This window comes from Sapajus apella, unplaced genomic scaffold (genome assembly GCF_009761245.1).
Source record: "Sapajus apella isolate SASKATOON/1434 unplaced genomic scaffold, GSC_monkey_1.0 scaffold33, whole genome shotgun sequence".
In the NCBI taxonomy this organism is placed as follows: domain Eukaryota; kingdom Metazoa; phylum Chordata; class Mammalia; order Primates; family Cebidae; genus Sapajus; species Sapajus apella.
Window position 1 is genome coordinate 22968340 of NW_022436973.1, and position 10597 is coordinate 22978936.

The window sequence follows — 10597 nt, forward strand, 5'->3', positions numbered from 1 at the left end:
TTGACCTTATTTTTCTGGCCAGGCCGAAGTGATTGCTGGATTTCCGGCCCACAGTCCAGTCCCAGGAGAGCTGGCTGCGAGGTGCGGTGGGGGAGGGCAGGCAAAACCGTCCACCCAGCTGCCCAGGTCACACACAGGCCAATAGGAAGGCTCGCCCTTCCTGGCTCAAACCAGAATGACTTAGAACTCCATCATTTCAACATGCTCATTCTCCCCAGACTTGCATTTTTAAGGCTTTTAACTCTAAATGGATGAGTTTTTCTCCTTTTAAAGGAATTTCAGGAATGATGTTGATGGTATCACGTTTTGCCTTTGCGAAGTCTCGGGCTTTATTGCCTGCTATCCCTATACCCCACCCCCATTTGCCTGCCCCTAGAGTTGTTCATTCCATTCTGTTTATCTTTCATTTTTACGTGTTCTCGCCAAAAAGTGTCTTGTTTTGCTGAAATGCCTTTTAAATTTGTGTAAAAGGAATTATCATTCCATTTCTTATTCAATGCTAAGATGTTAAGATTGGTCTGTGTACCTTCTGCCCCTTCTAACTGCTGCCTCCTTTCCAGAGGGCCCATCTACCTTGTTTTACCCTTCCCTTTACCTACCCTGCTCCCACTAGTAACAGTGCAATAGGCATTCTCATAATACCCTCTTATGCTTCGCTTCTCAAACAGGGTGCAATTTATCACCTGGGAATCTTGTTAAAATGCAGGCTCTTGGCTCGGCACCTTGGCTAATGCTGTAATCCTAGCGCTTTGGGAGGCTGAGGTGGGCGGATCACCTGAGGTCAGAAATTCAAGACCAGCCTGGCCATGGTGAAACCCTGTCTCTACTAAAAATACAAAAATTAGCCAGACATGTTGGCGGGTGCCTGTAATCCCAGCTACTCAGGAGGCTGAGGCAGGAGAATCACTTGAACCTGAGAGGCAGAGTGCAGTGAACCAAGATTGCACCACTGCAATCCCGTCTGGACAACAGAGTGAGACTCTGTCTCAAAAAAAAAAAGAAACGAAATGCAGGCTCTGATTCAGCCGGTCTGGAGCAGGGCCTGAGACTGCATTTCCAACTAGCTTCTAGGTGATGCCTTTTTTGCTGATTCTGGGACCACATTTTGGGGAGCAAGACTTTTATAGGCCTCTGTGAAAATTCATTCTGGGGTTCTGGGTCCTAGGGTATATGTTGATCTAATTTGTTGAGTATTGCCCATCTGCTCTCCAGTCTGGCTGCACCTCCTTACCCCATACCAGCTGGGCAGGAGGGTAAAATGTATATATTCTGTGGGGAAAGGAAGAAAGTCTTCTTGTTCCTGCCCACATCTCATCCACCAGTGCCTATGATAAGGGCCCAAAACTCCTCTCTCCCTTCGTTGGAATGGACCCGAGGTTCCAGAGCAATGTCCCTGGCTAGCAATGCATGACCAAGTCAATAACAGATGCAGGCCAGGCAACCTGGTCTCTGTCCTCACTACGTGGGACCCTGAATCCTCAGCCCACCAGATGTCTAGATTGATTTGGCTCATAACCTCCCTAGACGTGGGCTTTAGCTCTGATAGGAGCTCTTGAGAAGCCATGGGGTCTTCAGTTTAGTTGTTTGTATTTCCTTTGCGCCGTTCACCTTCCCTTGAGTAGCCTGGTAGGAGTCAGATGGCCTTGCCTTGCCTCTGGTCAATGACTATCCTGGGCCTGACTTCTCCTCTCTAAAATGGGATGTTCACAGGATAGCTATAGTTTGTGGTGCTAGGAGCGGTCCCAGTCCTTCCCTTGCATGCCAGAAGCCCTGAGACAGGGGCTCTTGCTTTAGTTTTACCCATAAGGAAAGTGAGGTTGAGCAAGGTTTAGCAATTTCTGCTAAGGCAATGGAGGTAGTAAGTGAGAGTTCTGGGATTCAAGCCCAGCCTCAGCTCATACACCAAAACCATCTAACCATGAGGCACGTCAGCTCCATGTCCCACCTCGCCCTCACTACCAGGCCATAAATCAGAGAGAACTACAAAGAAACAGGAAGGAAGAACTGGACCTTGGGTTTTGGGCACTGATGCTGAAGTCATCTAACCAGTGGCACGGAGGGTCGAAAAACTCTAAGGCAAAAATGAACCAGGGTTCTAGGGGCTGGTCCCAAGGGCCTGAGTATTTATGGGGCAAGAGAGGGGGACGTTGGGTCTGGGGCTTCAAGAGCAAGGATTTTAGGGTTATATATAAAGCAGGGATCAGAAGTGGGCGGGAGTTGGGGATGGCCAGGGATTGGGTGGGGGTCACGTGTGGATAAAGTTGTCTATCATGTACCTTACTTGGTGATAACCGATCACTCAATGTTTTGTTGGAGGGGCCAGCAGGCAAACAAATGGTCAGCATTCAGGGCATCAAAGGATTTCCCCTTCCAAGGCCCTTCTGGTGCCTGAGTGGCTTGCTGGGTCAGTTTTGGAAACCCTGAGGTTATGCTCTCCCCACTCACAGAGCTGTGCAACCATCTCCTCGCACCCAGCCCCAGGCCCAAGCATTTCACAATCAAAATAGTTCCACATCTGCACATTTTGAGATTTCATGGCACATGACCTTTTACATCTTGTCCACACTTATCCAGCCTCTTGTTAACCATTCTAGGGCCAGAATTCTATCTAGGACAGAGAATTGATCTGAAAGCCAGAGAAGCTTCCTATTTCTTCAGCAGTCATTGGGGTCAAAAGATCTTTTGAGCATACGGAATATTCTTAGAGCTCAAAACAGCATCTTACAGCTTTTTGGTTTTTACAAAATGCTTCACAAACAGATATTGCCCTTGACTCACAACAACCCCATGACAGGGGTGGCCCACCTAACACTGAGGCTCAAATGAATTAATTGGCCAAGGCCACACATTGTGTAAGTGGGTGAAATGGGACTTCTTGACCATTTTCCATAACAGACCTTGGGACTCTTAGAGAGTGAGTTCGTACTATCTGACCCCAGTTGGTCCATTTCTCAGACTTGGGAATGTGGACTGAGGCAGGAAGAAGGAAGTCTAGGGAGGACGATGAATGGGTTGCAAGGTCTGGAAGGCGAGTGAGTTGAGGTTTCCTGGGGCTTCTGGTCAGCCTTCTTCCTGATAGGTTTTCTGTCACTGTGACGCTCTCTAGAGTCTGTGGTTCTCCTGGAAATGGAAAGAGGGGATTGGTGGGAGGAATGGCAAGGCCAGGGGTACCCAGGTAGAAGTTCTCAGTGAGTCTGAAGCTGAGACAGCTGAGTGGCTGTGAGAAAACGATGCTGTCAGTTGCCAAGGGGGCTTCACGGGTATCACCAAATCCACATGGGCGCTCTTGGTGGCTTGGCCAGGCTCTGCCCCTGGCTAAGCCGTTTCTACCAATGGCTAAACCATCTGTCTTGGCCCCTCTTCTCAAAGCCCCCAGCCCCTCACACCATGAAGCTGCAGCAATGGCTTGAGGAAGGTGCCCAGGGGTCAGGCCAGTCTACCTGTTAGGGACTGGAGGTCTGGGGCCTGTCAAGCCAGGGGGTCCTGGTCCCGTTGCCCTTCCTCTCCCGGCAGGGTCTCAGGCCCTAGGCCAGGGCTCAACAGATGCAGGCAGCAGGATGGAGTTGCCCTTCTATTGATCCAAGTCCTGAGCGTAGGCTGGGTGAGTCATGGAGGTGAGGAGGCCCACAAGGCTCAGCAGCGTGGAGAAGAGCAGCAGGAAGGATGCCATGAAGAGAAGGGCGGGCAGGGCACTGAGCAACAGCAGCAGGAGAGCCGGCAGCACATGGCGCCACACCGCGGCCACGACGGGCCACAAGGAGCTCAGCAGGTAGGAGCCAGTGGTGAAAAGTGCATGGCACAGCATCAGTGCCAGCAGCAGGTACAGTATCCCCTCCAGACCCCACAGCAGGCGCTGCAGTGGTTGCTGCCAGCTCGAGGTGTTCCACCACTGAATCCAGCTCCGGGGCACATGGGATGCCAACCAGCGCACCCAGCCTTGCCGTGTGAACCAGGCCGACCAGGGCGCTGTCTGCTGTGGCCCCTCACCAGCCCCGATGGTATCTGTCTCCACTCGCGGCTGCTGCATCATGGCTGGTGCACCTGGGGAGAGGGCCAGGGCCTTGGAGATGCCTGGGACCTCAGGAGGGCAGAAAGGGGGTGCAGGGGTCAGGAGGCACCAACATGGGTGGGTGGGACAACAGAGCTGGGGCCTGAGACTTACCTCTGGGCAGAGTTACCTAAGTCATGTTGCTTCTTGCAGTGCCCAGGACGGCCTGGCAGGCAGATCCAAGTCCTACTCTCATCTACCCCTACCCTCCCCAGAGGAGCCCCTTTGTGACCCGGGCTGGGGTGGGGTCCCACCAAGAGAGGATCCACTGCAGGGTGTGAGGCCCACCCAAGTCCCTCTGCATGGACCCTCCAGGCTAGCAGGGAGCCTCGGAGCCCTGCAGGTGTAGTTACTCATGCTTTCTCACGGAAAGCCCTCCCTGGAACCCTGACCCTTCCTTGCTTTCCCTGCTGGCTGATATCCACCCACTTCCACCCTGTTCTCTTCTGTCTGGACCTTCATTCTCTAGAACCACAGAAGAGGCAAGAGTGGCGGCCCCAAACCCACAGGCTCTGAGATAGCTGCCACATCCTTCCCCAGGCTCCCTGGCTCATGTCCTGCCTTCTCTTGCTGCCCCAAGACTCAGACCCAGGTATCCAATACCTATGTTATGGGACTGGAGGTCCTGTGAGGTTCAGGCTGGGAAGAAAGGAGTATCATCCCACCTGCCCAGCCAGGAAGGAGAAAAAGGGGCCTGAGGAAGGAGGATGGCCATTGTATATTTGAAGGACACTGAGTTTTTGGGAGGGGCTCTCAGGCCCAAGAATGGAGGCAGAAAGCCAGGGCAAGCAGGGTCAAGGGCATGCTGCAGGCTCTCAGGAGCAGGCCAGGTCCCATGAGCAGCAGCAGCAGCGCGTCCTGGAGGCGAAGTTGTCCCGACACTGCCCCCATTTGTAGGAGTAGAGCCTCCTGCTGTCCTGGACCCTCACCGGCCCCCTGACTCTGGCCCCTGGTGAGAAGTTTGCGCTGTGGCTGTGTGCCACCTGCGGGCCTGCGGAGAGAAAGGGTGGTGGCTGGGTTTAGGGAAGTTGTCCACTAGACTGCCTACCTACAATGCCCACCTGCCAGGCTGCTGTCCACTTACCTATGGAGCAGGTCGAAGGTGAGGAAGCTGACCAGCAGCAGCAGCAGCAGTAGGGCTGGGCCAGTCGTGGAACAGACTGCCTGAATCATCATCCCTAGTGCCCCCAGCCCTAGGACACTGTCCAGGAGCTGGGCCCAGCTAGAGCCCCAGGGGGACATACGAGCATGCACTGGATGACTCGACCCCTCCCCAGCATTCAGACCCCTGGGAGGGACTGGGATCGGATCTACAAGGGCTTTGGGTCTGGGTAAACAGAGCTGGGTCATGGAGAGAGGTGGCAGTGACAGGATGAGCTAGTCCTAAAAGGGATCATGGGGTGGGAATGGGGGAAGGGGTAGGGCCCTGGCAGACACAAGGGTGGGCTCAGAGTGGGGAATTAGGCTCCTGTGGAGTCTCCCCCTCCACCATACTCACCCCCTAAACCCTCCTCACCTGCTCCCACTTTGGTCAGCATTCTAGGACAGCACCTGGGGCATTGTGAGCTGTTGCCAGGTGGGGCCCTGGGGTAGGGAGGGGGCTGCCGCTGCAGCTCTGGCCTCATAAGCAGCTGGTGGCCTAGGTGGGGCTTAGCTGGGAAGTCAGAGATTTCTGAGAACTAAGACTCATCCTCTTGCCATTGCTGATTCTCTGCCCTAGGGCCCTCCCTTGGGGATCTGAGTTGTCAGGAAGGCACTCTAACCCCATTACTACTTGGGCATCTGTCCAAGGGAGCGAGATCTGCTTTCTTCTTCCTGTGAGTTTTCAGAGCTGCATGTTCAGGGGCAGATCATTCAATATTTCTGTCCCCAGCTGTCTTCCCTGTGGGCCCTTCTGGGGATTTTTCAGGCCTGCAGTTTCACCAGGCTCCTGCATAACCTGCTAAATGGAGGTGGGAGAGGAGGGGGCTGTTCAGGTGTTCTAAGCGGTAGTTTATAGGAGGTATTATGCATACTGGGGTTCCAGAAATCAGGCAGAGGACATGAACCTAAGTGGACTGTGACCTAGTAGCCCGAGATTAGAGGTTAAGGTTACACTCTGAGAATGGATGTAAGGAAAATAAGCATCTAGTGTAGGGGTTGGTCACCTGGATTATCAGTAGATCACAATACACTGATAATTTGTAAATGAGTGGTGGCCACAGGGGTTCCAGCACATCTCAGTTTAGTGACTTGAGAGGCAAGAGTAGAAATGTGTCAGAATTAAGAGAACTTGCCGGGCGCGGTGGCTCAAGCCTGTAATCCCAGCACTTTGGGAGGCCAAGGCGGGTGGATCACGAGGTCAAGAGATCGAGACCATCCTGGTCAACATGGTGAAACCCCGTCTCTACCAAAAATACAAAACATTAGCTGGGCATGGTGGTGCGTGCCTGTAATCCCAGCTACTCAGGAGGTTGAGGCAGGAGAATTGCCTGTACCCAGGAGGCGGAGGTTGCGGTGAGCTGAGATCGTGCCATTGCACTTCAGCCTGGGTAACAAGAGTGAAACTCCGTCTCAAAAAAAAAAAAAAAAAAGAGAACTTAATCTTTGCCAACATATCATACATTGAACGAAAACTGGTAGGGGTGGCAAAAGGGGAGACAGTGGCCATACAGCCCCTAGGAGAGGAGACAGAACAAGAATCAGACTGTATATCTGCCTCCAGAAGGCCTTTCCCAAAGACTCAGGCCTTGTGGCCCTGATCTCTTTGGTGGAAGTGGGCTTCGCAGCCCAAAGAACCAATGTCACCAGCCCTAGGGACCATCGACTGGTTGTCCTTGCTCTGGCTCTTTTTGCTTATCCAGTAACTGGGCTTTAGGGGTAGATTTGTCCATAATGGGAAAGGGTATAACAGAAGATCCCAGAATTTTGTATGTGTGTGTCTGTGTATTAAGTTCCAATCGTATTTGTAAAGGAGCATTAAGGTTTAAGATTGCCAATACCCTGAGCCTGATCAACCCTGGATGCATCCACACATTTGCATTCCTGGACATACAGACTTGAGAAGCATGTCGGAATCCAACCCATGACCCAAACACCTCCCATCAGGCCCTACCTCCAACATTGGGGATTATATTTCAGAATAAGATTTGGACAAATATTCAAACTATATCAATGGGTCATAATTACTAAAAGCAGAGCCTGAGATGGGGATTCATATACACATGGTTTATTGAGGGAGTGCTCTCAGGAGAAAAGCTTTTTTTTTTTTTTTTTGAAGCAGAGTTTTGTTCTTGTTGCCCAGGCTGGAGTGTAATGACACAGTCTTGGCTCACTGCAACCTCCACCTTCCGGCTTCAAGCAATTCTCCTCCCTCAGCTTCCTATGTAGCTGGGATTACAGGCGCCCACCACCACACCTGGCTAATTTTTGTATTTTTAGTAGAGATGGGGTTTTACCATGTCAGCCAGGCTGGTCTTGAACTCCTTACCTCAGGTGATCTACCTACCTCAGCCTCCCAAAGTGCTAGGATTACAGGTGTGAGCCATCATGCCTGGCCAGAAGGTGAAAATTTTTTTAAAATCAAGAGACTCTTCAGAATTGAAGGACATGATTTTCTAGACCATAAGTTTCCACCAATTCACAGCACAATAAAGGAAATTGGGCTAGCTAACACCAAGGCATATGATGAAATTCAAATTACCGGGGATAAAAAGACACTTCTAAGAGCTTCCACCAAATAAAAAGATCACATATATTGGATCTGAAGCCAGAATGATACCACACTTTTAAACACCAATACTGGGTAGCTAGAAGACAATTAATGCCCTCAAAATGATTTCCAATATAGAAATGTAAATGTCAAAATCATTATTAATTGGGAGGGTAGAATAATGACATTTCAACAACAAAAGTTCTCAAAACCTTGATCTTGTATATACCCTTTCTTAGAAAGCTTACTGGAGGATGTGCTTAAGCAAAACAAAGAATTAAACTAAGAAAGAGAGCAATATGGCATTCAACAAATGAGATTAAACACAGAAAAGGTTTAATGATGAGAAAGGCCTGGGATGTCAACTGTACCCCTAAGTAAAGAAAGTAACCAACCGGCCTGAACCAGAAGATGTGCTCCAGGAGTGACGTCTCCAGAGAAAAATGAAATCGGCTGATTATTAGCTATGTTTAGATATATTGAGTAAATATTCAGTTCTATTGGAAACTTTGGGGTTGAATTAGTGATTGGTGCCTAGAAAACTAGGCAAATAATAAGAACAAAGTAATTACTAACTCCAGGTAGCACAAAAAGTTAAATGTCATATTTACATGGTCATAACAAAAGCACTGAATATTGATTCCAAATGGTGGTTTATGTTTACTGAAGACGGAAGGAGGGAGTATACGTTTGTGTATCTGGATGTGTGTATTGAGGGGAGGGTGGCAGAAAAACTAATTCTTTAATTCTATAGCAGAAAATCCACGGATAATAACTACATATAGAAAAATCAATAAATAGCCAGGCACTGTGGCTCACACCTGTAATCCCAGCACTTTGGGAGGCCGAGGCGGGCAGATCACTTGAGGTCAGGAGTTCAAGACCAACCTGGCCAACATGGTGAAACCCCACCTCTACTAAAAATACAAATATTAACTGGGCATGGTGGCGGGCACCTGTAATCCCAGCTACTAGGGTAGTTGAGGTACAAGAATCACTTGAGCTGGGAGGTAAATGTTGTAGTGAGCTGCGATCTCGCCACTGCAGTCCAGACTAGACAACAGAGAAATAATTTTTTTTTTTTTTTAAAGGCCAGGCACGGTGGCTTACGCCATAATCCCAGCACTTTGGGAGGCCGAGGCGGGTGGATCATCTGAGATCAGGAGTTTGAGACCAGCCTGGCCAACACGGTGAAGGCCCTCTTTCTACTAAAAATACAAAAATTAGCCAGGTATGGTGGCAGGCGCCTGTAATTCCCAGCTACTCAGGAGGCTGAGTCAGGAGAATCGCTTGAACTTGGGAGGTGGAGGTTGCCATGAGCCGAGATTGTGCCACTGCACTCCAGCCTGGGTGACAGAGTGAGACTTTGTCTCAAAAAAAAGAAAGAAAAAAAAAAAAGGAAATAGCAAGAAAACTCAGCATAGAGATAAATATAGGAGAAAAAACAAAAAAGAATTACAAGTGCCTGGCTTAGGAAAGGCATACAGCAGACTCTTCCATTGCAAGCCTAAATGTGATTTACCTTTAAAACTATATTGCAGCCTAGACCTCTATGGAAAACTGTACGGAGATTTCTCAAAGAACTAAACATAGATCTACATTCAATTCAGCAATCTCATTACTGGATATTTACCCAAAGGAAAAGATGTTATATCAAAAAGACACTTGCATGCATATGTTTACTGCAGCACAATTCACAATTGCAAAGATATGGAACCCATCTAAGTACCCATCAACTGACACAAAGTGAATAAAGTGTAGTATGTGTACACACACACACACACACACACACACACACACCGTGGAATACTACTCGGCCATAAAAAAATGAAATAATGTCTTTTTTTTTTTCTTTCTTTTTTTTGAGACAGAGTTTCGCTCTTGTTACCCAGGCTGGAGTGCAATGGCGCGACCTCGGCTCACCGCAACCTCCGCCTCCTGGGTTCAGGCAATTCTCCTGCCTCAGCCTCCCGAGTAGCTGGGATTACAGGCACGCATCACCATGCCCAGCTAATTTTTTGTATTTTTAGTAGAGACGGGGTTTCACCACGTTGCCCAGGATGGTCTCGATCTCTTGACCTTGTGATCCACCCGCCTCGGCCTCCCAAAGTGCTGGGATTACAGGCGTGAGCCACCGTGCCCGGCCTGAAATAATGTCTTTTGGATGGAACTGGAGGTCATTATTCTAAGTGAAGTAACTAAGGAATGGAAAGCCAAATACCGTATGTTCTCACTTATAAATGGAAGCTAAGCTGTGGGTATGCGAAGGCATACAGAATAGCATAATGGACAATGGAGACTCAGAAGGTGGAGGGTAAATGGGGGGGTGATGGATAAAAAACTATGTATTGTATACAATGTATGCTACTTGGGTGATGGGTGCTCTAAAGTTTTAGACTTCATCACTACGCAATTATCCCTTGTAACCAAAAACCCCTTGTATCCCTAAAGCTATTGAAATAAAAATTAAAACTATGTTGTAGCCTAGATGACATAGTGAAATCTTGTCTCTACAAAAAAAAAAAAAGTAAAAATTAGCTGAGTGTGGTGACATGCCCCAGGTACTTGGGAGGCTGAGGTGGGAGGATTGCTTGAACCCAGGAGTTTGAGGCTGCAGTGAGCTGTGATTATACCACTGCACTCTAGCCTAGGCAACAGAGCAGGACAGTGTCTCAAAAAAAAAAAAAAAACCCACAAAACCAAACCAAAATATTTTGTACTATTTGATAAAAATGAGTTAGTTACAAAGAACAAAGTAACAGACAGTCATGCTGTGGAGATCAGGAATATACCTTCCCAGGATGAATGAAAGACCAACTCCCTAACCTTATGTGGTTATACTCTTTTGGTTTAAGATA

The 10597-nt window shown here is 49.0% G+C and overlaps 2 protein-coding genes across 2 annotated transcripts; both read right to left on the reverse strand.

Moving 5' to 3' along the window:
* Positions 1-2851: 2851 nt before the first annotated feature.
* On the reverse strand, positions 2852-4277 carry TMEM239 (transmembrane protein 239). Its single transcript, XM_032295604.1, has 3 exons — positions 4163-4277; positions 3441-4078; positions 2852-3120 (listed from the first exon to the last, which is right to left on the reverse strand). The coding sequence occupies exon 2, from the start codon at positions 4028-4030 to the stop codon at positions 3572-3574; it is 459 nt and encodes a 152-aa protein (XP_032151495.1). The 5' UTR covers positions 4031-4078; positions 4163-4277; the 3' UTR covers positions 2852-3120; positions 3441-3571.
* A 470-nt stretch (positions 4278-4747) lies between these two features.
* On the reverse strand, positions 4748-5571 carry CUNH20orf141 (chromosome unknown C20orf141 homolog). Its single transcript, XM_032295603.1, has 2 exons — positions 5133-5571; positions 4748-5039 (listed from the first exon to the last, which is right to left on the reverse strand). Exons 1-2 carry the CDS (start codon positions 5396-5398, stop codon positions 4802-4804), a joined length of 504 nt encoding a protein of 167 aa, XP_032151494.1. The 5' UTR covers positions 5399-5571; the 3' UTR covers positions 4748-4801.
* Between the last annotated feature and the right edge of the window lie 5026 nt (positions 5572-10597).

Excerpts from the sequence above, each read along its gene's own strand:
- TMEM239 (XM_032295604.1), bottom strand. The coding sequence starts at position 4,030 with ATGATGCAGCAGCCGCGAGTGGAGACAGATACCATCGGGGCTGGTGAG.
- CUNH20orf141 (XM_032295603.1), bottom strand. The coding sequence starts at position 5,398 with ATGACCCAGCTCTGTTTACCCAGACCCAAAGCCCTTGTAGATCCGATC. Across the intron at positions 5,040-5,132 it reads ACCTTCGACCTGCTCCATAG|GCCCGCAGGTGGCACACAGC; the intron begins GTAAGTGGACAG and ends TTCTCTCCGCAG.